At 44.7% G+C, this 26072-nt stretch overlaps 1 protein-coding gene across 1 annotated transcript in view; it reads right to left on the bottom strand.

Moving 5' to 3' along the window:
* The window catches only part of LOC124743706 (zinc finger protein 98-like), a 104110-nt gene that overhangs the window by 52105 nt on the left and 25933 nt on the right, over positions 1 to 26072 (bottom strand). Inside the window, exon 6 of the mRNA XM_047248880.1 lies at positions 8145 to 8192. Within this exon, the coding sequence (XP_047104836.1) occupies positions 8145 to 8192 (48 nt within the window). The remainder of the gene's footprint in view (positions 1 to 8144; positions 8193 to 26072) is intronic.

The raw sequence follows: 26072 nt of genomic DNA, 5'->3' as shown, positions 1-26072 counted from the left end.
GCTCTGGCGGATAACATAGGCCAGAATGTGACCCCTGAAAACAATGGTTCTCAGCCACTCAAAGAGAGGACTGTGACCGGCCAAGGCGTGTGTCGATTTCAGTAAAATCCAATGGGCAGTGGGAACATTCTAACTGGTCCAGTCACCTGGCCCCGATGGCATCTTTCCAGCTCTCTTGAAACAAGCAGGAGAGAATCTTGTAAGAGCGCTGTGCAGGTTATTCAGGGTTAGCCTAGCAGCGGGAGTCATTCGCAATGCCTGGAGGGCAGTGACAGTTGTCTTTATTCTAAAGCCAGGGAAAACTGATCACACCAGGCCCAAGGATATGAGATCAATCAGTCTGGTTAATGTACATGTTAGGGAGAGGAGGCTAACTATGGCTCATCTACATTCAAACCAACACACACATCAACCAGGTAAACCACCAGAGAAAGCTTTCTGACAATTTGTTGTGAGGGTGGAAAAAGCCCTTTGCTTTCAAGAAAGAGCCCACTCCATCTTCCTGGACATTGAGGGAACTTTTTGTAAGACAACTGTTCATTCCATGGTTAGGGCAGCAGAGATGCATGACCTAGTGACCACTATATGTAGGTGGACTAAGGCCATGCTTAGTAGGAGGAGGATAGAAGCCACCGTGATGAATGAAAAGATGGTAATTAACACCACTAGAGATTCTCCACAAGGAGGAGTTTTGTCCACTTCATTGTGGAATCTAGTGGTGAACAAACACATTGAGAAACTAGATTCCAGGCAATGATTTTGTGAAGGATACACACATGACCTTGTCATAGTAATACTTGGCAAATTTACTGACACAGTTAGGAATATGGCACAAGGTGCACTGAACATTGTGCAAGACCAGTGCATTAAATAGAACCTAAGGGTTAATCCTATGAAGACTGTTGTGGTATCAATCATGAAAAAGCATATTCAACACTGAAGTTGGAATCTAAAGCTTTTCGATGAAAGGGGATAGTGAAAAATCTAGGGGGTACCCTTAGATGAGAAACTAATATGGACCCCTCACATTAAGAGCATCTGCTCCAGGGCGAAAGGTACTCTAGTGAGTACCAGAAGGACTTTTGGCAAAAAACTATGGCCTAAGACCCTGAGGTATGCACTGGATATACAGCACAGTGGTTAGACTTAGGATCTCCTATAAGGCCGTGGATATACAGCACAGTGGTTAGACTTAGGATCTCCTATAAGGCCGTAGTGTCCTGGAAGAAGGTAGAACAGCAGGTTGCAGCTAAGAAGCTTGCTAAGGTGCTGAGCCTGGCCTGCTTCACCACAAGAGGCAGAATTAGTAGCGCACCAACCACTGGGGTGGAAGCCATGCTGGACATGCCTCCACTAAACCTTTGTGAAGCAGCTGGTGCATACAGACTCAAAACTGGTAAAAACTGGATCTCATTGAGATATCCAGACCCACACACTAATATAGTGAGTGAGGCAAATATAGGAATGGCTGGGGAACTGCCGGCCGACTACATAATAACTCCCAACTGCTTCAACAAGCTTTACAATATAATAATTTGAAGTTGGGAACAGTAAGAAAAAACAGTTTGACACCATACTGGGGACATTGTCTGGTTCACTGATTGGTCGAAATCAGACCAAGATGCTGGGGCCATGGTACATGGAATTCAGCGAAGACTGGAGGGCATCATCTCTCTAGGACAACTGGCCTCGGTATTCCAATTGGGTAAAACCAATATTGGTCCTTGGCCACTCAGGGATCGGTGGCAATGAACAAGCCGACAAATTGGGGGCAGAGACTCCATTCATTAAACCGGAACCTGTCCTGACAATCACCAAGGCTATGATCAAACTAGAACTACAGAACTGGCTTGGAGGACAGCACATAGAATACTGGTCCAAGAACGATAAGCAAAAACATGGCAAGTTAATGATGTCAAAGCCGTGTTTTAAAAGAAGCTCTGTAATCCTGGGCTTGAACAGCCAAGAGATTAAACTCACACCCAAAGGTGTAATGGAGGCATGTCCAGCACGGCTTCAATCACAACAGTTGGCGTGCTACTAATTCTGCCTGTTATTGCGAAGCAGGCCAGTCTCTGCACCTTAGCAAGCTTCTTAGCTGCAACTTGCTGTTCTACCTTCTCCCATGACACTATGGCCCCATTGGAGATTCTAAGTCTAACCACCGTACTGTATATCCAGTGCATACCTCAGGGTATTAGGCCTTAGCTTTTTTGCCACAAGTCCTTCTGGTATTCACTAGAGTACCTTTCACCCTGGAGCAGATGCTCTTAACCCCTAATCACAGTCGTGAGTACTTCTCACGCAACTACGGTCATGCAGTCCCGTGGACTGCATTCAGAAGGTGGGGAAAATATGTAAATATCACCTATCTAGTGCTACTTTTTGAATTTAGTACTACATATTTATTCTTCAATTATACGTAAATGGTAACTTATGAACAAAATATTGTTTCGGTGCTGTGAAAAAGACCTATTCATATTGCACTCTAAATTCTCATTGAAATTTACAGTGATGGACAAATATCCAAATATCTAAGTGTAGTTCTTTACTTGAAACTTGGTTGTTGCAGGTTAATGTTGATCAAGTACCACCGGTGTTAAATTTAATGAGTATTCTTGACAGCAAATGAAACAGAAAAAATCTGCACTACTGAAAGTGGCCACATTACGCACCACCTTACACGCACTGCGGACACACCTTACAAGAGCATTCCAAACAATTTGGGACCTTGCACTTGCGACACAAGTAACTTGTCTTTCTCTTCTTTTTTGGTGGACAAATGCGACATGGCTTCCTTCCATCCCTAGGTAGTTTGCCCTCCTTTTCCAGCTCTTCATGGAGATGTACTTCAGTTCTTAGAACTCTAACGATAGAAAATCTCAATTCTGGTGGGAGGCATTTATTCACTATCCTTTCATGCAGTGAATGTTCGATCAGTTCTTTCGCTAGAGCTTCCATCAAGTTCATCCTGGTAAGCACAGTTCTTTCCTTGAATGACTGATGAACAATATATGCACTGACAACACTCATGTCAAGAATATGGAAAACCACGGCCATGGTCCACTGTTGCGTGCAACGACTTTAACAATATTTGGCACACTTTTCGTCTACAGTATCAACAGCACCCTTTGTGTTGTTATAGTGGGCTATTATTACAGGTTTTTTACTTTCCACGTCATCTTCTATGGAGTGATGCATTGTTGATATAAGAATTACTGCTCTTCCTTTCTTAGGTACATGCAAAATGAGCGTGATGTGTTTGGTAAATCCATACAGCATTGTTCCAACTTCACGTCTACAGGAAGGCAAGAAAGATGCAGGAATTTCCTTTCGGTTCTTCCGCATTGTTCCCACTGTGGTCAAATAATTTTTCTGTAGCACATCTGCAAGTTCGATTGACACATACCAGTTATCAGCAGTGTTGTTTTGGTTAGCATGTGCTATTGGCTTGCACAATCTGAGGACAGCCTGAGTGATAATGGCGTATTTCTTCTCGTCTGGGGAAAGTCCTGCTCCATCAGTACCTTTTCCACAGTAGAGATAGGTGTTGAACGTGTAGTTAGTCCTGGAGTCGGCTAGGCATTGAAGCTTCAGGCCATACTTCGCTGGTTTAGATGGAATATACATTTTGAATTTACAGTGTCCTTTGAAACCGATTAGCATTTCATCAACTGTAGCATTAACCCCAAAAATATAGGATCGCTGCAAATTTTCATTGAATTTATGTACAATGTTTGTTATAGCAGCTGCTGGATCAGAAACCTTACATAACTCCATGTCATCAGGGTTGTCAAATCTCAGGCAGTTGAGAATTACAGCAAATATTGCTGATGATATAGTGATACGGAAAACAGCACGGACTGTCCCATCAATACAAAAGAGAGAACATATGTTTTAGTTAATCAATTTGAATACTGAAGTGTATATAAGAAGGTCGATGAAACTCTTCATTTCAGACATTGTGCAAGGTCTGACTTCTGTTCCCTTCCTGTAGAAATTGGTCTCACAATGGAACTGAATAAGTTCTCTACACTTTAATTACAAGCCAACGTTATATACGAAGTCCTTGTGGACACTAAGTACAATCCGTTCTTCTAAATTTATTTGCACTCTCAAATTTTCCTCTGCCTCTCTTTTTCTTGTCTTTTATGAAATATTAATAAATACAGTACACTAATACACTGCACATTATTTCAGTTTATTTGCAGTGTACTATAAAAATTGAAAATAAAAAGATTAAAAGATCAAACAATGGAAAATCCAGGACAGAATGGAACAATATGATGAAAAGAGCAGTTGCTGTGCACCATATAGCAGAGATGCTGAGTCGCATATAGGAGAAACAAAAAGACTGTCACAAATATAGCTTTCAGCCAGTGAGGCCTTTATCAAAATTAGACAACAAACACACACATACACACTCGTACCAAGATAACTCCTACACACATGACTGGAGTCTCAGCCAACTGAGGCCACACTGCAAGCAGCAGCACATGTGCATCATGAAGTGAGCGGCAACTGGGCGGGGGTAAGGAGGTGGCTGGGGTAGTGAGGGAGAGGGATAGTAGCATAGTGGTGGCAGACAGTGATGTGCTGTTGGGGAGCATACAGCACTGAGGTGGAAAGAGGGTAAGGCAGCACACTATCTGATCAAAAGTATAGAGACATCCCCAAAAACATATATTTTTCATATTAAGTGCATTGTGGTGCCATCTACTGCCACGTACTCCATATCAGCAACTTCAGTAAACATTATAAATCATCAGAGAGCAGAATGGGGCTCTCCGCAGAACTCGCATACTTTGAATGTGGCTAGACGATTGGGTGTCACTTGTGTCGTACGTCTGTACACAACATTTCAAAACTCCTAAACATCCCTAGTTCCACTGTTTCCAATGTGATAGTGAAGTGGAAATGTGAAGGGACACTTACAGCACAAAAGTGTACAGGCCAACATCATCTGTTGACTGACAGATACCTCCGATAGTAGAAGAGGTTCGTAATGTATAATAGACAGACACCTATCTATATAATCAGACAGGAATACCAAACTGCATCAGGATCCACTGTAAGTACTGTGATAATTAGGCAGGAGGTGAGAAAACTTGGATTGCATGGTCAAGCGGCTGCTCATAAGCCACACATCACACCAGTAAATACCAAACAATGCCTCACTTGATGTAAGGAGTGTAAACATTCCATGACTGAACAGTGGAAAAACATTTTGTGGATTAACAAATCACAGTACACAATGTGGCAATTTGATGGCAGGGTGTGGGTATGGTGAATAGCCAGTGAACATCATCTGATAGCACGTGTAGTGCCAACAGTAAAATTCGGAGGCAGTGGTGATATGGCGTGGTCGCGTTTTTCACGGAGGGGCTTGAAGCCCATGTTGTTTTCCATGGTACTATCGCAGACCAGGCGTACACTGATGTTTTAAGCACCTTCTTACTTCCCACTGTTTAAGAGAAATTTGGCCAGAATGCCATGGGTATTCTGCCATCCACCAAACCAACACAATATATTCATCCATCCCTGTGGTATTCCACCATCCACCAAACCTACACAATATACTCATCCATCCCTACACAACCTCTTCTTCTAACCCCTTAACCTCATGGCTCATACCCCTGTAATAGACATAGATGTAAGACCTGTCCTATGCATCCTCCCACCACCACCTACCTCCAGTCCAGTCACAAATATCACCTATCCCATTAAAGGTGGGAACTTTCCCTGTAATATCTCCTATGTTCCCATAACATCCTGGGCTCAACCTTAGTAAGTCATTGTCCTCTCCCATCCAGTCCATTCTCTGTTCCCATTCCAGCATTACACAGCCCTCATTTCTCCATCACACCTGTGAAACAAGTCAAGCAGTCTACAAGCTAAGGTGCAACCACTGTCTTGTATTCTATGTGGGCATGACAACCAGCAAGCTGTCTGTCCACATGAATGACCACCGAATAAACTGTGGCCAACAAACAAATGGGCCACCCTGTTCCTGAGCGTGCTGCCAAACAGGACATACTTTATTTCAATGACTGCTTCACAGCCTGTGCCATATGGATCCTTCCCACCAATACCAGTTTTTCTGAATTGCACAGGTGGGAACTTTCCCTGTAATATCTCCTATGTTCCCATAACATCCTGGGCTCAACCTTAGTAAGTCATTGTCCTCTCCCATCCAGTCCATTCTCTGTTCCCATTCCAGCATTACACAGCCCTCATTTCTCCATCACACCATCATTTTACTTTTCCTCTTTTCTGCATTCCCCCTCCCAATCTCTCCACTGCCCTTCATCTAACCTCCCAACTGCACATGGCTGCCCTACCCTCTTTCCACCTCAATCCTGTGTGCTCCCCAACAGGATGTCACCCTTTACCTCCGCCATCCTTAGCCCACTATTCCTCCCCTTCCCCGCACCAACCTCCTCCTCACCCACACCCAGTCACCATTCCCATCATGCACTGGTGCTGCTACTCACAGTGTGACCTCAGTTGCCTGACACTGCAGTCATGTGTGTGTGAGTTGCATTTGCACAAGTATATATGTGTATGATTGTCATTTAATTCTGAGAAAGGCCTTACTGGACGAAAGCTATATTTGTGACAGTCTTTTTGTTGTTCCTATCTGTGACTCAGCATCTTGCTATATGATGAGTAGCAACTTTCACAATATTGTTAGAAGATTAAAAGAATCATCCACATAGGGGCTTGACCTAACAACCTTCAGACGACATGAATGTTGGTTGTCTACCATTTTTGACATGTCCGAAACAACAGACATGACACAGAATCTGCACCTCTTATAAATTATATGTAAATTAAAGGTGGAGAGGGTATAAAGGGAAGGAAAGGGAATTGATCACAGCTATCGGCTGCATTGGGACATTACGGAGTGAACATGTGTACCTGGATCTCATGCTTACTAGGCAGGTTCAATAACCACTGCAACATCCAGGACACAGTGTTATCACAACTGCATGGATTATCTTGGTTTGCCTCACAGCTGATCCACACTCTCATCTAGCACCACCTACCCACAGCTCCTGTCCATGTCCAAAAGAGCAGACACCACACTTTCATATAATTTTATAGGCCTAGCTAGGCAATGAATCCAGCTACTTCAATGTGGATGCACAAGTATGTCCTACCTCCTGTGGGAATCTCAGATGAGTAAATATGGAGGAAATGGGACAGGGGCTGAGGATAGGTGGCACTCGATGTGAGTGTGGATCGGCTGTGAGGCGAGCCAAGATAGTCCATGCAGTTGTGGTAACACTGTGCCCCCAGATGGTGCAGTGTTTATCGCACCTGCCCTGTGAGTAGGAAATCCCATGTTCGAATCACAGTCTGGTACATACTTTCACTTGTCACCACCGATTCTGCATAATGTCCCAATGTAGCTGACAGCAATTATCCCTCCCCTTTCCTTTCATTTCCACCCCCCTTGACCTTCAATTTACATAAAACCTTCAGATTACTGTTTTGTATTCTTTTCACTGTGCCAACCACTCCCTATAAACTATACTAATATAAATGGCCCATGCCTTACCCGACCTGCACCAAATTACTATTCCTTCTACATGCTTGGACATCTGGAGTTCCCACTTCTGTCATTCTCATTTCTGGCCAAGCCCTGCATGTATCATAAATTTGTGCAAAAGCAGAGATGAAGAAGTACATTTACTTCTCAGTCATGTTGTCCTATAATCTGCCAAGTAGGGGAGTTGAGACTTTCTTTCGTTTCAAAGACGTCTGAACATTTTCCAATACAAACAACAATGGCGAGTACATAAGTTCAGAAGTTGGGTTTATGGTTCCAAAAAGCAAGGAGTTCTATTTCCCCTGCAGAAATCATGTACAATAAAACTACCCATTCATCTGTAATCTATTTGACATTCCCATGCCTCACAACTAACAATGGATTAGCAGTATGAATTGTGTGTTTCCTCAAGTATCCACCTGCTGTATAAAAAATGCAGCACCTAAAGCTGAATGTGTTTCTCCTTGTGAATACTACACCCTCCTCCTCTGGAATTTGAGGCTCCACCAAGTGCACACAGAATTTAGACAAGAGATATATCCTGAGAAAAGAAAGACTTAACAGACCTTAAGACATAGCAGTAGCTTACCTCCTCCATCTTAACTCCCAGAGGATTCAATTCGGGATTGCTGAACATCTGTAACAAAGAAATAATGTAAGAGATTCATTACTATTGTTCAACATGCAGTACATGCACATGCTAAATTCACAACATTAGGAATCTCTCATATGAATTATTGTATAAAGTGCTTTTCTTTAAGAGGATGAGGAGAATACACTAATGGCATGCACCAAATTAAAACATGACTCAAGATCACACACTTCTCTTAAAGTATAAGCTCAGTGTTTTTATTTATTCATTCATGAGGAAAAAACTATTTAGCATGTAACATATATGAAAAAAAAAATATATTCTCAGAATTTAATAAGAACGTGATTATTCCAGGTCCAAAGAAAGCAGGAGCTGACGTGTGAATATCCTGAACCATCAGTTTAAGAAGTCGTTATTGCAAAATACTGTCATGAATGACTTACACACAAATGAAGTGACTGACAGAAGCCAACTTTGGCAACATTAATTTTGGTTTCTGGAGAAATGTAGGAACACATGAAGAAATACTGACCTCACAACTTAACTCAGCAGGTAAGAAAGGCTAGCCTCTGTTTATAGGGCATTTAGATGTAAGCTGAGCTTTTGACAATGCTGACTGGAACACACTCTTTGAAATTTTGAAGGTAGCACAGAAAAAACACAGGGAACATAATTTATTTGCAACTTGTTCAGAAACCATTTTGGTGTTCTAAGCGTTAAAGGACATGAAAGGAAGACAGTAGCTGAGAAGTAAGTGTGATCAAGTTGTAGCCTATCCCCATGTTTTTATACCTGAACATTGAGCAAGCAGTAAAAGAAACCAAGGAAAAATTTAGTATGTGAATTAAAGTTCAGGGAGAAGAAATAAAAACTACAGTTTGTCGATTTTATTTATTTATTTACACATCAGGTTCCATAGGAGCAAATCTCCAAGGTCATGGAATATGTCATTACATGAAATTACAACATACAAGTAATAACAGAGGCATACCGACAATCCTTCTTTCCACGAACAATACAAGACTGGAATAGAAGGGAGAACCGATAGAGGTACTCAAGGTATCCTCCGCCACACACCGTCAGGTGCCTTGCGGAGTATGGATGTAGATGAAGATGTTAGGAACCCAAGAAAAAAAGTCAATCCATAAGTTTAAGTAAACGCAATCAACAATACAATAGGAATCAGCTTACTTTTTCAAGGAACTCCTCAACAGAATAGAAGGAGTGACCCATGAGGAAACTCCAGTTTTGATTTGAAAGTGCGTGGATCACTGCTAAGATTTTTGAACTTGAGTGGTAACTTCCTGAAAACGGATGCAGCAGTATACTGCACACCTTTCTCCACATGAGTGAAGGAAGTCTGATCCAAATGCAGATTTCATTTCTGCCGAGTATTAACTGAGTGAAAGTTGTTTATTCTTGCGAATAAGCTAATACTGCTAACAAGAAATGATAGTACGGCCAATGTCAAAATACCCTGACTCACGAACAGGGGTCGACAAGAGGTCTGTGAACTTAGACCACTTATTGCCCAAACTGCCTGTTTCTAAGCCAAAAATATGCTTATAGAATCTGAAGTGTTACCCCAAAATATAATACCATATGACATAAGCAAATGAAAATAAGCAAAGAACACTAATTTTCGTGTTGAACAACCACTTACTTCAGATACCTTTCGAATAGTAAAAATGGCAGCATTAAGTCTTTGAACAAGATCCTGAACGTGGGCTTTCCACAACAGTTTATTATCTATCTGAACACCTATAAATCTGAACTGTTCAGTTTGACTAATCATAAGCCCATTCTGTGAAATTAAAACATCAGGTTTTGTTGAATTGTGTGTTAAAAACGCTAAAAACTGAGTTTTATTGTGATTTAGCATTTGTTTATTTTCTAGAAGCCATGAACTTATGTCATGAACTGCACTACTTGAAACCAAGCCAATGTTGAACACAACATCTTTTACTACCAAGCTAGTGTCATCAGCAAACAGAAATATTTCAGAGTTACCCATAACACTAGAGGGCTTATCATTTATATAAATAAGGAACAGGAGTGGCTCAACACTGATCTCAGGGGCACCCCCCACCTGACCTGTACCCCAGTCAGACCCTATGTCACAGCCATTCTCAACATTGTGAATAATGTCCTTTTGATGTCTGTTGCTCATGCAAGAGGTGAACCAATTGTGAGCTACTCCCTGTATTCCATAATGGTCCAACTTCTGGAGCAATATTTTGTGAACAACAGAATAAAATGCCTTCGTTAAATCAAAAAATATGCCCACCATTCAAAACCTTTTGTTTAACCCATCCAGTGCCTCAAAGAGAAAGGAGAATATAGCATTTTCAATTGTTAAACAACTTCTAAAGCTGAACTGTACATTTGATAGCAAATTGTGCAATATAAAATGATCAATTATCCTTACATACACAGCCTGTTTAATAACCTTAGCAAACACTAATGGCATATAAATAGATCTAATATTGTCTACATTATACCTTTCACCCTTTTTACAAAGAGGCTTTACTACTGAGTATTTTAATCGTTCAGGAAACTGACCATTCCTAAAGGAAAAATTACAAATATGGCTAAATACAGGGCTAACATTTGCAGCACAGTACTTTAATATTCTGTTAGGCACTCCACCATGTCGATGAGAGTCCTTAGTCTTCAGTGATTTAATTATTGACTCAATCTCTCCCTTGTCTGTATCACAGAGGAGATTTTCAGACATTAATCTCAGAAAGGCATTCGCCAAGGAAGTTATGTGATTCCCCGTAGAAACTAAATTTTTATGTAATTCACCTGCAGTGCTTCAAAAATTATTGTTAAATGCTGTACATATATCTGATTTGTCAATAACAGAAATATTTTTAGAATGATCTGACTTTGTATCGTCGACCTTGTGCTGCTGACCACACACTTCCTTCACAACTGACAATTTTATCTGTGAATCAGCTATTCTATTTGCAATACCATATACTCTGTCTTCCTAATAACATTTTTAAGCACCTTAAAATATTGTTTGTAATGTGCTACTGTAGCTTGACTGTGAATACTTCTAACATTTTGGTATAATCCCTTATCCCACTAGTCAACCACCCAGGCTGCCTATGACTGCTAGTACCTTGTTCAGAATGTTTTAATGGGAAGCAACTCTCAAAGAGCATGAGAAATGTGTTAAGAACAGCATTATATTTATCATCTATGTTATCGACACCATAAAGATACTGCCATTTGTTCCTTGATAAGGTTTAAAAAACTCTCTACTGCTATTGGATTAACTTTCCTACATAGTTTGTCATTATATGTGACATTCATTTGAGTACAAAAGCCTTTTAGTGTTAAAATTTGTGCATCATGGTCTGAAAGGCCATTCACACTTTTGTTAACAGAATGCCCATCTAGTAATGAAGAATGAATAAAAATATTGTCTATGGCTGTGCTACTGTTCCCCTGAAGCCTAGCTGGAAAAAAGGCAGTCTGCACAATACCATATGAATTTAGGAGATCTACCAACATCCTTTTACTTGCACCATCATATACAAAATTTATACTGAAGTCACCACACATAACTAATTTCTGGTACTTCCTGCAAAGTGAATCAAGAACCCTCTCTGGCTTGAGCAGAAATGCTCTCAAATCAGAGTTAGGGGACCTATAAACAACAACAATTAGAAGTTTAATTTCACTCAATTCAACTGCCCCTGCGCAACATTCAAATATCTGGTCAGATCAGATTCCTTTACTTGGAAATATGTCCTCTGAAGGTGAGCCCTTAGTTAGTGGGATTTCCTTTAAGTAGGTATACCTATCAACTGACTTCAGTCTAAAAAAAGGTGAAGCTCTCACACCAACTACTACAGGAATTTTTCCACAAGTGATCCCACTGCCATCGGCTACACTGTCACACTGGATAACACTGTAATCCTATCAAAGACAGAAAAAGACTTGAAAGTAAAATTGAACGGAACTGACACTGTCTTGAAAGGAGCTTATACAATGAGTATCTACAAAATCAAAAGCAGGGCAATGAAATGAAGTCAAATTAAATAATGAGATGCAGACAGAATTAGAGATATACAGTCATTAATTGCAGAAGATGAGTTTTGATGTTTGTATAGAAAACTGACTGATGATGGGCAAAATAGGAAGGCTATAAAATACAGACCTGCAATAGCATGAAAATACAGTTCCAAAAAAGTAACTTTTGTTAAGAGTGAATAAGCACTTATCTGATAGGCAGTCTTTTCTGATGTGTAGCCTTCTACAGATGTGAAACATGGAAGATAAGTAATAAAATGGATGATAATAGTGATTGATGATGAGAGATGAGAAGCACTTGAAATATGCTACTACAGAAGAAAGCTGAAGATTGCAATTTTAGATCAGATTACTAGTGATGACTGAATTAAATTTGGCACAACCTGACTACAAGAAGAAGTCAGTTGACAGAACTCATCAAAAGCAATGCGAAATTGTCAGTTTGATAATGGCATAAGTGTGGGTGAGGGGCAAAATTTGTCAAGGGAGAAGACAACTTCACTAGAGTAATCCAATTAAAATGAATGTTAGTAGCAAATTATTGTTTACATCATGCACTATTGGTCAGCTGAAAGCTATGCTCGCCAAGAGAAGTGAATAAACAACCTTTGTCTGTCAATATGTGTTACAGCCTTTTGAGGAATTGTATCTTGTGCACCTGTTTCATTGATAGTGTTCTAAGTAACTACAAGTCTCTGCAGTTCATAAGAGATATGTAGCTGCACTTACTGGAAAGAGAGCCCACTGGCCACAATGCAATCCATTTAGTACCACCACAACAAATGTACTATCCATTCTACAAAGGTAATTACAGATACACTTAACAGAAAACTTTGAAATTGTTAGAGTGATCATTTGTGAAATATAAAATGGGCTACATCTTGCCAACCTTAACGCTTCTGGTCTTTTATCTGTGATGAAAATTAAATTACGAAGCCCACAAGGAAAACCAAAAATCCTGAAGACATGATGTGCTATGCAACACAGGCCATTGCTGCCATAAGGTCCCTTGAAATTCAGCATACAATGCTGTCAGTCCAGCAGTCTGAGCACTTGTTAAACAACTGTATTAATGAAAATATGAACTGTGCCAGAGTTACATGTTTGCTTACATTTGGTACAGTAGGACAAATGTTCTACTGCTAATGGTGGGGAAATGGTTTGCAGTACTGTTATCTTGTGTACATTTGGATTAAGGTAAACATGTGTTGTCCCATTAAAAAACCCTTTGAACACACTTTCTAATGCAAGTGAATAATACATGTAATTCCATTTCTTAAAGTCAGTGTAATAATTCAGCAGCTATAAACATTAAAAATTACTTAAGTCAAAAAATTCGCCACATTCTCTGCTATATCTCAGCTAACACCACAGCTCGCTAAATTTGCCCATTCTGGGTAGACTTGGGGTTGGCTTCTCTTTGTCATCTCACCCTGCATACAAGCAAAGTTGAAATCTTATTTTTGAAGTACAATATATCCTTTATTTTGTCAGTATTCACTGTTTCTCAGTGTTATGTTGAAAATTAAAATATGCCCATGAATTACATTACATTTATTGATATTGCAGATCATATTTATTCACATTATTGAAAAAGATACCATTCACAGTAGTCCCATTAAATCTAGTTACATAAAGAAAAATGTAACTTGGCAAACACTTTAAATTTCTCTTCTGAGACATTATGCAGACAATTCTTAAGCACTTCACTATAGTGTGAAAAGAAGTCACTGGAGTCTAAATTAGACCATGGGAGATAAACTACCTTCAGTGCCACCACACCAGACATTTAACAATGTACACATATCCTGCAAGGAAGTAAAACTGTTTTTCACTAAATTGTGGATTTGTATTCCTTCAGAAGTCTTATAATATCAGCATTAACAAAGTTCATTATCCCATGGCTGAAACAAGAACCCAGAGAAATGAACACAGACTTAGTAAATGGATCTGTGGCCAAAGTAGTGGTTAGTCTAATCTGAAGATGCAATCCAGAGTGTTCCAGTGTTTACTTCTCCCCTGTCTGAAGTACCAGGTGATCAAAAAGTCAGTATAAATTTGAAAACTTAATAAACCACAGAATAATGTAGATAGAGAGGTAAAAATTGACACACATGCATGGAATGACATGGGGTTTTATTAGAACCAAGAAAAAAAAAAGTATTGCTAGACGTGTGAAAGATCTCTTGCGCGCGTCGTTTGGTGATGATTGTGTGCTCAGCCGCCACTTTCGTCATGCTTGGCCTCCCAGGTCCCCAGATCTCAGTCCATGCTATTATTGCCTTTGGGGTTACCTGAAGTCTCAAGTGCATCGTGATTGACTGACATCTCTAGGGATGCTGAAAGACAACATCCGATGCCAATGCCCCACCATAACTCCGGACATGTTGTTCACAACATTATTCCTAGACTACAGCTATTGTTGAGGAATGATGGTGAACATATTGACCATTTCCTGTAAAGATCATCATCTTTGCTTTGTCTTATTTTGTTATGCTAATTATTGCTATTCTGATCAGATGAAGTGCCATCTGTCGGACTTTTTTTGAACGTTTGTATTTTTTTGGTTCTAATAAAACCCTATTTCATTCCAAGCATGGGTGTCAATTTGTACCTCTCTATCTACATTATTCCTTGATTTATTCAGTTCTCAAATTTATACTGAATTTTTGATCACCCGGTATATCATTCATCATGCTTCTCAAAATCTTACTGGTGGGATCAACATAAATTCTTCACCCCCTCCCCACAATAATGAAGCAATGTTCACTTTTAACTTGGAAAAGAGGTAATCATTTTATCTGCCAACATCATATGTCATAATATTTTTGCTCAACACATCACTGCAAAAAGAATGGTTTGGGGAGTTCATTAATGTGGTGCATCAATTAAACTACATTTTCTGAAGTATGTGCATAGAAATAATAAAATGACCAAATATGGCAGTCTAGGCTACCCCATTGGTTGAGCACTAAGAGTTAATGTTATATTTGTGGTCTAGAAGTTATCAACTTTATACTTTTATGTATTTAACTGTAGCCTTCAGTCCCTACAGTCAGAGGATAAATATGTTTATGTTGTGGGCACCTCTGAGTATGTTTAGTTGAATTATTGTGTAACTCATTGAAGAACATACATAGTGAGGTGATAAAAGTCATGGAACAGTGATATTCACTTGCAAAGATGGTGGTATTATCACATACACAACACGTAAACTGAAGGTGCTTGGCAGAGTTGTCATTTGTTATCGGGTGATTCATGTGAAGAGGTTTCCATAGTGATTATGACCCCACAATGAGAATTAACAGATTTTGAATGCGGAATGGTAGTTGGAGCTAGATGCTTAGGACATTCCATTTTGGAAATCATTAGGGAATTACATATTCCAAGACATATGGTGTAAAGGGTGTGATGAAAACACCAAATTTCTTACATTATCTCTCACTATGCCCATTGACCTTCACTTAACAAATGAGAGCAGCAACATTTGTGTACGGTTGGTGCTAGCAGTCAAACAACACTGCATGAAATAACCACATAAATCAATGTGAAATGTACAGCAGACATATCTGTTAGGATAGAGCAGCAAAATTTGGTATTAATGGACCATGGCAGCAGACAACCAATGTGAGTGCCTTTGCCAACAGCATGACATTGCCTGCAGTGGCTCCCTGGGCTTGTGAGCAAATTGGTTGGACCCTAGGTGACTAGAAAACCGTAGCCTGGTCACCAGACCACAATTGTTCACGAGTGGTTTGATGAACATTATGGACAATCTAAGAAATTTTTTTTTTTTTTTCTTTTTTGTGGTTTTAGGGCGCACAACTTCAACGGTCATTAGCGCCCAGACTACGTGAGGAATGCACCGCGAGTCACACGTTTAAAACAGCAACGAAACGGAAAACACGATAAAAGACAGACTGACAGGCATACGATTAAAAAAGGAAAACAGCAGAATCAAATGTCCTTTGAGAGGGTTGTCAAATTGATAAAATGAAGAACGCGAGCAGCTGCTCGTGGGTCATCCGCTAAAATGGCTTCTACAGTACATGGCAGGCCAAGATCAAGACGCAGGGTGTTAAAATCCGGACAGACCGTTAAAATATGGCAGACCATCAGCAATTGCCCACAGGGGCAGAACGGCGCCGGCGCAGCCGTCAGCAGATGGCGATGGCTGAACCGGCAGTGGCCAATTCGTAACCGGGCCAAAACGACCTCCTCCCGCCGAGAAGGGCTTGAGGAGGACATCCAAGCCACGGGAAGAGGTTTCAGGGCCCGAAGTTTGTTGTCTGTGAGTGCAGCCCAATCGGCATGCCACTGCGATAAAAGGGGCCGACAAATTACCCTGCTACAATCGAACGGAGGGACACAACAAGATGCTGTCCGAGGCTGGAGGACCGCAGCCTTGGCCGCGGCATCTGCAGCTTCATTCCCAGGGATACCGACATGGCCAGGAACCCACATAAAGCTAACCGGAGAACCGACGTCCACCAGCTGCTGAAGAGAGTGTTGGATCCGGTGCACGAAAGGGTGAACCGGGTACGGATCACTGAGGCTCTGGATAGCGCTCAGGGAATCGAAGCAGATGACATATGCAGAATGTCGGTGGCGGCAGATGTAAAGGACAGCCTGGTAGAGGGCAAAGAGCTCAGCTGTGAAGACCGAACAAAGGCCATGGAGCCGGTATTTGAAACTTTGTGCCCCGACAATAAAGGAACACCCAACCCCGTCATTGGTCTTAGAGCCATCTGTATAAATGAAGGTCATATTAATGAACTTCGAACGAAGTTCGATAAAACGGGAGTGGTAGACTGAACCGGGGGTAACCTCCTTCGGGAGCGAGCAGAGGTCAAGGTGGACGCGAACCTGAGCCTGGAGCCAAGGTGGCGTGTGGCTCTCGCCCACTCGAAAGGTTGCAGGGAGTGAAAAATTAAGGTGTTGAAGGAGGCGATGAAAGCGAACTCCAGGGGGTAGTAGGGCAGAGACATACAACCCGTATTGACTGTAAGAGAGTCATCAAAAAAGGAACGATAAGACGGGTGGTCGGGCATTGCCAGTAGCTGACAGGCATACCGACAAAGCAGTATATCGCGCCGGTAGGTGAGTGGCAACTCACCAGCGTCAGCATGAAGACTCTCGACGGGACTAGCTCCGATCGCAAGTCGTAAACCCCGATGTTGTATGGAGTTGAGGCGGCGTAAGATGGATGGCCGTGCAGAGGAGTATACGAAGCTCCCATAATCCAGCTTGGAGCGGACGATCGACCGATATAGACGAAGCAGGACGGTTCGATCCGCTCCCCACGACATACCACTGAGAACACGGAGGACATTTAGAGAACAGGTACAACAGGCAGCCAAATATGACACATGCGGAGACCAACTAAGTTTCCTGTCAAATGTAAGACCTAAAAATTTTGTTGTCTCCACGAATGGGAGAGCAACGGGACCGAGTCTTAAGGACGGTGGGAGAAACCCTTTGTAGCGCCAGAAGTTAATACAGACCGTCTTCTCGGCAGAAAACCGGAAGCCATTGGCGACACTCCAGGAGTAAAGACGGTCACGAGAACGCTGAAGACAGCGCTCCAGGAAACACGTACGCTGCGTGCTGCAATAGATGGTAAAATCGTCTATGAAAAGGGAGCCTGATACATCAGCTGGGAGGCAATCCATTATTGGATTGATCGCCATGGCGAAGAGAGCGACGCTCAAAACTGAGCCCTGTGGCACCCCATTCTCCTGGTGAAAGGTGTCTGACAGGACAGAACCCACACGTACCCTGAACTGTCGATCCATTAAAAAGGAACGAATAAAAAGAGGGAGGCGACCGCGAAGGCCCCATGTATGCATGGTGTGGAGAATGCCCGCCCTCCAACAGGTGTCGTAAGCCTTCTCCAAAGCAAAGAACACAGCCGCGGTCGGGCGCTTCCGCAAGAAGTTATTCATAATGAAGGTCGACAAGGTAACCAGATGGTCGACAGCAGAGCGGCGCCTACGAAATCCACATTGTACATTGGTAAGTAGGCGTCGAGACTCGAGCAGCCAAACCAACCGAGAGTTAACCATTCGCTCCATCACTTTACAGACACAGCTGGTAAGCGATATGGGTCGATAACTGGAAGGCAAGTGCTTGTCCTTCCCCGGCTTAGGAAGCGGGACAACAATAGACTCGCGCCAGCATGCGGGAACATGTCCCTCAATCCAGATGCGATTGTAAGTACGAAGAAGAAAACCTTTACCCGCAGGAGAAAGGTTCTTCAGCATCTGAATATGAATAGAATCAGGCCCTGGAGCGGAGGACCGTGATCGGCCTAGTGCGTTGTCGAGTTCCCGCATGGTGAATGGGGCATTATATCTTTCACGATTCGAGGAGCGGAAGTTAGGTGGGCTAGGCTCCTCTGCCTGTTTGCGGGGGAGGAAGGCAGGGTGGTAATTAGCGGAGCTCGAAACCTCGGCAAAAAAGCGGCTGAAGGCATTGGAGACATCCTCAGGGGCCACAAGGACGTCATTCGCGACCGTCAAGCCAGAAACTGGTGAGTGGACCTTAGTGCCAGATAGCCGGCGCAGGCTAACCCAGACAACAGAAGAAGGAGTAAAACTGTTGAAGGTGCTTGTGAAAGCAGCCCAGCTGGCTTTCTTGCTGTCTTTAATAACACGACGACACTGAGCACGTAATCGTTTATAATTGATACAATTCGCCACTGTAGGGTGGCGTTTAAAGGTGCGTAAAGCACGTCGACGAGCACGTAAAGCACCTCTACATGCTGCGGTCCACCAGGGGACCGGTACGCGACGTGGAGAAGAAGTAGGGTGAGGGATGGAATATTCAGCAGCAGCGAGAATGACTTCCGTGAGGTGTGCGACCTGACGATCGCAGCTTGTGAAGGTTTGATCCTGAAAGGTCGCCCTGGAAGAGAAGAGCCCCCAGTCTGCCTTGGAGATGGTCCAACTAGAGGAGCACAGAGAGGGGGTATGTTGCAGGAGATGGATAACACACGGGAAGTGGTCACTCGAATATGTATCAGAAAGTGCATACCACTCAAACCGGCGTGCAAGTTGGGGAGTACATATAGAGAGGTCTAAATGGGAATAGGTGTGAGATGTGTCCGAAAGAAAGGTAGGGGCACCAGTATTGAGGCAGACAAGATTGAGCTGGTTGAAAAGGTCTGCTAACAGGGAGCCCCTCGGGCAGGATGCTGGAGAGCCCCAAAGGGGATGGTGGGCATTGAAGTCTCCAGTTAACAAAAATGGTGCAGGTAGCTGAGCAATAAGTTGCATCATGTCTGCCCTGGTAACGGCAGATGACGATGGAGTGTAAACGGTACAAATGGAAAATGTAAAATTGGGGAGAGTAATGCGGATGGCTACTGCCTGCAGGCCGGTGTGCAACGTGATGGGATCGTGGTAAATATCATCCCGGACCAGCAACATAACCCCTCCATGGGCCGGGATACCTACCACAGGGGGTAGGTCAAAACGCACAGAGGTGTAGTGTGCCAAGGCAATTTGATCGCATGGGCGTAGCTTCGTTTCCTGGAGGGCTACGACGAGCGGACAGTGCAAGCGGAGCAGCAACGTCAAGTCCTCTCGGTTGGAGCGAATGCTGCGAATATTCCAGTGAATAAGTGCCATCGTAAGAAGAAAAGGAAGACGAAAGAAGGGGTCACCTCGAAGGCCGCTGAGGGCCTTGCTTCGAGCGAGCACTGCCGCCGCTATCAGTAGGCGGACAGTCATCGTCCATTGGGTCTATAGGTTCATCGGCCATCTTGGGAAGATGGCTGGGAGGGGGAGCTTCCTCCGCCGGTGAACGGCCAGATGGTCGGCGACCAGCGGTGCGGCCAGGCGAAACGGATGACGGCCTGGGGCGGCAACCGCTGGGTGGCGCAGGAGAAGAAATGCGCCGTGGCGGAGAAGGAGAACTGTGCTTCCGATGCGCCTTCTTGGAAGGACGTTTGGTGGAAGTACCAGTCGAAGGCTGGGAGGTCGAGGTACATAGGAAGTCTGCACGGGACGGTTCCTTCTTGAAGGCCCGTGCATCTGACTTCTGGGTCTTCGTCTTGGCAGAAGCTGATGAAGGTGCTTGCGTCTGAGGGGTGACGGGAGGAAGAGGAGACGTCGACCGGGCGATCTTAGCACTGGGCGAACGGACGACCGTGGTGCTGAAGGTCAGATCGCATGTCTGGGTTGCCACCTCCCTGGTAGTCCGAGGAGAGGCGAGGACAGTACTGTATTTCCCCGCTGGGAGCAGCGTGGGCTTCCTACTAGCCAATAGCTTGCGAGCAGCCGAGGTGGACACTTTCTCTTTGACCCGAATTTCTTGGATACAGCGTTCTTCCTTATAGACAGGACAGTCGCGGGAGGATGCGGCATGGTTACCCTGACAGTTCACACAATGAGGAGACGGAGGTGGACAGTCACCCTCATGGGCATCCCTGCCACAAGTGACACATTTAGCCGCATTGGAACAAGACTGTCGAGTGTGATTGAAACGCTGACACTGGTAGCAGCGCGTAGGTGTCGGGACATAGGGGCGAACAGAAATAACCTCGTAGCCCGCCTTGATGCGCGATGGCAGCTTAACACTATCAAAGGTCAAGAAAAGTGTCTGGGTCGGTTCAAGGTCATTGTTGACCTTTTTCATGACCCTATGGACAGCCGTCACGCCCTGCTCAGCGAGGAATGATTGAATCTCCTCGTCAGTCAATCCGTCGAGGGAGCGAGTATAGACCACACCACGAGACGAATTCAAAGTTCGGTGAGCCTCCACCCGCACACCATCTGAGAAAATGACTCGTCCAAGGCATAGGGAGAGGCTTAAAAAAAGCCAAAGCTTATTCCCGTGAAGGGAGGACCATTGGCAATGCCAAAGGGACATCACCTGACAGACAGCAATGCAGAGATCATCAGAGGGAATAGAGATGCTCACGGGCTGAGGTAAGAAGACTGCAGCCTTGGCAGCAGCATCAGCGGCATCGTTTCCTGGCAGAACGACATGATCAGGGACCCACAGAAACATGACATTGGCTCCACGAAGAGTGAGCAAATGACAGATTTACTCGACCTGCTGCACTAAGGGATGACGGTGTACAGTGCACAGAGACTTTGGAGGGTGCTGAGTGAGTCTGAACAGAGGATACAATCGGGAAGGCTGTGTCACCAGATGTACTCCACAGCCTGATACAAGGTAAAAAGCTTGGCTGTAAATAATGAGGAGTGGGCTGGAAGCAGATATCAAAAGACACGGGTGCCAATAATGAATGCACACCTGACCCTACGGTCAGTCCATGAGCCATCACTATATACAAAGGTACTATCGCTAAGTTCCTTGCAAAGGTCTTGACAGAGGCGACAGAGTGAGGCTAGAATAGTGTCCTTAGGAAGTGAATTAAGGCCAAGGTTAACATGGGCCGCTTCACGAACCCAAGGTGGTGAAGGGTTCACACCCACGAGGAAAACTGAAGGTAGCATGAAGTTAAGCCACTGTAGCAAGTAGCAAAAGCAGATGCTAGGAGGTAACAGGGAAGAGGGACAAGCCCCATACTAATGATCTAAGGAGCCATCAAAGAAGGAGGCATGGGAAGGGTGGCCATGCATGGCAGACAAATGGCATGCATACCTGCTGAGGAGAAAGTCACAGCAGTAGGATAGTGGTAGTTCAGTATACAGACTATCAACTGGGCTGGTGTAAAATGCATCTGTGGCCAAATGGATGTCATGATGGTGGATACTGTTGAGATGGCGTAAAAGGGATTGGCGAGCAGATGCATAAACAAAGCACCCATAGTTGTGTTTCGAATGGACAAGGGACCAGTACAAATGCAGGAGGGTGGTTTGATCGGCACCGCAGGAAGTACCATTGAGGACATGGAGGACACTGAGGGACTGTGTACAGCGGGCTGCCAGGTAAGAGACATGGGAGGACCAAGAGTGTTTCCTATCAATCATGAGACCCAGGAATTTCATAGTGTCAACAAACAGAAGGGCAACAGGTCCAAGATGTAGAGATGGTGGGGAAAACCACTTGCACCACCAGAAATTCAAAAACAGACGGTTTCGTGATTAGGAAAGCGAAAGCCACTGTTGATGTTCCAGGAGTAAATACAATCAAGACCTTGCTGAACACGCCACTCAGTGAGACAGGTCCATGGAGAACTGCGATAGATGGTAAAATCATAGACAAAAAGGGAGCCGCAGACACCCAGTGGGAGATAGGCCACGATAGGGGTAGTGACGATAGCAAAGAGGATGACGCTCAGGATGGAACCCTGAGGCATACCATTTTCCTCAATGGTATCTGACAAAGCACAACCCACACGCACCTTGAAAACTTGGTCTTGTAAAAATGCTCAAAGAGAACAGGGTAGGCATCCACGGAAGCCCCACGTGTAAAGAGTACGGAGGATAACAGTTCTCCAGCAGGTCTCGTAGGCCTTCTGTAAATCGAAGAACACTGCCACAGTCTGGGATTTCTGCAGAAAACCATTCATGACATGGGTGCACAAAGTAACGAGATGGTCAACTGCAAAATGCTGCACTCTAAATCCACACTGTGCATTTGTGAGTAAATGGTGAGTTTGAGCCCCTACACCAGCCGGGCACAAATCATACATTACATCACTTTCCAAACGCAGCTGGTAAGAGAGATGGGGTGGTAGCTGGAAGAAAGGTTTTTGTCCTTACTGGGCCTAGGTATGGGTACGACTGTGGCTTCACGCTACCATCCAGGAAATGTGCCCTCAGCCCAGATGCGGTTGTATGTGTTAAGCACGAAGTGCTTGCCGCAAGACAGCAGTGCTGCAACATCTGAATGTGGATAGCATCTGGCCTTGGGATGGATGATCTAGCTCCCTCATAGTGAAGGTGGCATTGTAGCACTCACTATTTGGAGAAGAGAAGGGTACCACCCGAAGCACCTCCACTCGTTTCCTATGGATAAAGGCAGGGTGATAGTGGAAAGAGCTTGAAACTTATGCAAAATGGCGGCCCAAGGTGTTGGAGATAGCAACAGGATCCACGATGACATCAGCACCCACTGTCAGGCTGGAAACGGGGAAATCGATCTTGGTTCCAGAGAGCCATCGAAGGTTTGCCCACACAACAGAGGAAGGTGTGGAACTGTTAAAAGAACTAGTGAACGAAATCCAACTAGCTCTTTTGCTATACCAAAGAACTCGACAACACTTCACACGCATGTGTTTATAATGAATGCAGTTTTCCAGCATAGGTCGGTGGTTAAAACACGGAGAGCACATCTCCATGCTTGAATTGCGTCACGGCATGCCTCTGTACACCAGAAGACTGGGACACGATGTGATGAAGATGAAGTGCGAGGAATGGAACATTCTGCAGAATTAAGGATAACGTTTGTGAGGTAGTCCACCTGGTCATCACAACTGAGGAAATCTTGTTCTGCGAAGGTCGCCAGGGAGGAGTTGGTTGGTTGGTTGGTTGGTTGGTTGGTTGGTTGGTTGGTTTGGGGGGGAGTAAAGGGACCAGACTGCTATGGTCATCGGTCCCTTTTTCCAAAGACAAAGAACACCCACAGAGAATAAAAACGAGGAACAGAAGAGATCACAGACGACACAGAACAAGAGAAACTGAGACAAGAACAAGACAAAACGAACTAAAACCACACAGAGTGTGACGGTGGTTGGCCGACCATAGAAATAAAAAAGGAAAAGCCAACCACTTAGAAACACATTTTAAAAAAAAAAAAAAAAAAAAAAATCTGTTGAAAATCGTAGGCCAAAGGCCAGAATCAACACAAAACAATAAAATAAAACAGAAACACTCAGATTAAATGATAAAATCCCCCTGCCCGAATAAAACGTAAAACTAAGTCAGCCATAGTGGAGTCGTCTGTTAAAAGGGCAGGGAGCGTATCAGGCAGCGCAAATGTCTGCCTGACCACAGCTGAAAGGGGGCAGGCCAACAGAATGTGGGCCACTGTCAAAGCTGCCCCACAGCGACACAGAGGAGGGTCCTCCCGGCGCAGTAAATAACTGTGTGTTAGCCGGGAGTGGCCAATGCGGAGCCGACAAAGGACGACGGAGTCCCTGCGGTTGGCTCGCAGGGATGACCGCCACACAGTCGTCGTCTCCTTAATGGCACGGAGTTTATTGGGTGTAATCCGATCGCGCCATTCAGCGTCCCAAAGCGCTAAAACTTTTCGGCGGAGGACTGCCTGCAAATCAGTCTCTGGGAGGCCAACATCCAGAGATGGTTTACACGTGGCCTCTTTCGCCAGGCGGTCAACATGTTCATTGCCCGGGATACCGAAATGACCGGGGGTCCACACAAAGACCACAGAGCGGCCGCAACGCGCAAGAGTATGCAGGGACTCATGGATAGCCATCACCAGACGAGAACGGGGAAAACACTGGTCGAGAGCTCGTAAACCGCTCAGGGAATCGCTACAGATCACGAAGGACTCACCTGAGCAGGAGCGGATATACTCTAGGGCTCGAAAGATGGCGACTAGCTCAGCAGTGTAAACGCTGCAGCCAGCCGCCATGGACCGTTGTTCGGAATGGTCCCCTAGAGTTAGCGCATACCCGACACGACCAGCAACCATCGAACCGTCGGTGTAAACAATTCCAGAGCCCTGATACGTGGCAAGGATGGAATAAAAGCGGCGGCGGAAGGCCTCTGGAGGGACCGAGTCCTTCGAGCCCTGTGCCAAGTCGAGCCGAAGGCAAGGGCGAGGAACACACCACGGGGGTGTACGCAGAGGCGCCTGGAAAGGAGGAGGAACAGGGAAAAACCCAAGCCCGCAGAGAAGCTCCTTGACGCGTACGGCGATCAGACAACCCGACCGGGGCCGACGGTCTGGCAGATGGACGACCGACTGCGGGAACAGGACACGGTAATTTGGATGCCCGGGCAAACTAAAAACATGGGCAGCATAAGCAGCCAGTAATTGTTGGCGTCGTACCCGCAGTGGAGGTACACCTACCTCCACTTGTATGCTGTCCACAGGGCTGGTGCGGAAAGCACCAGTGGCAAGGCGTATCCCGCTGTGGAGAATTGGGTCCAGCACCCGTAACGCAGATGGGGATGCTGAGCCATAAGCCAGGCTCCCATAATCCAGACGGGACTGGATTAACGCCTGGTAGAGCAGCAACGGGGTAGAGCGGTCGGCGCCCCAGCGGGTGTGGCTCAAGCATCTCAGAGCATTTAGATGCCGCCAACACGTCTGTTTAAGCTGCCGGATATGAGGCAGCCAAGTCAACCAGGCATCGAAAACCACCCCCAAAAACCTGTGGGTCTCCACCACAGCAAGGAGTTCGTCGGCAAGATAAAGCCGCGGCTCAGGATGGACTGTTTGGCGCCGGCAGAAATGCATAACGCGGGTCTTGACTGCCGAAAACTGAAACCCATGCGCTACAGCCCAACACTGCGCCTTACGGATAGCGCCCTGTAGCTGACGTTCAACAGCTGCAATGCCAGTAGAGCTGTAGTAAAGGCAGAAGTCGTCAGCATACAGGGAAGCGGAGACAGGATTTCCTACGGCCGCAGCAAGCCCGTTAATGGCTATTAAAAACAGACAGACACTTAAAACAGAGCCCTGTGGCACACCGTTCTCCTGGACGTGGGAGGAACTATACGAGGCCGCGACTTGCACGTGGAAGGTACGACACGACAGATAATTGCGGATAAAAATCGGCAGAGGACCCCGAAGACCCCATCCATGAAGCGTAGAAAGAATGTGATGACGCCATGTCGTATCGTACGCCTTCCGCATGTCGAAAAAGACAGCGACCAGGTGCTGAAGGCGGGCAAAAGCAGTACGGATGGCCGACTCCAGGCTCACCAGATTGTCGGCGGCTGAGCGGCCTCTACGGAACCCACCCTGAGACGGAGCCAGAAGGCCCCGAGA

The sequence above is a fragment of the Schistocerca piceifrons genome, unplaced genomic scaffold (genome assembly GCF_021461385.2).
Source record: "Schistocerca piceifrons isolate TAMUIC-IGC-003096 unplaced genomic scaffold, iqSchPice1.1 HiC_scaffold_2512, whole genome shotgun sequence".
Lineage (NCBI taxonomy): Eukaryota > Metazoa > Arthropoda > Insecta > Orthoptera > Acrididae > Schistocerca > Schistocerca piceifrons.
This window is presented reverse-complemented; position numbering and strand designations above follow the sequence as displayed.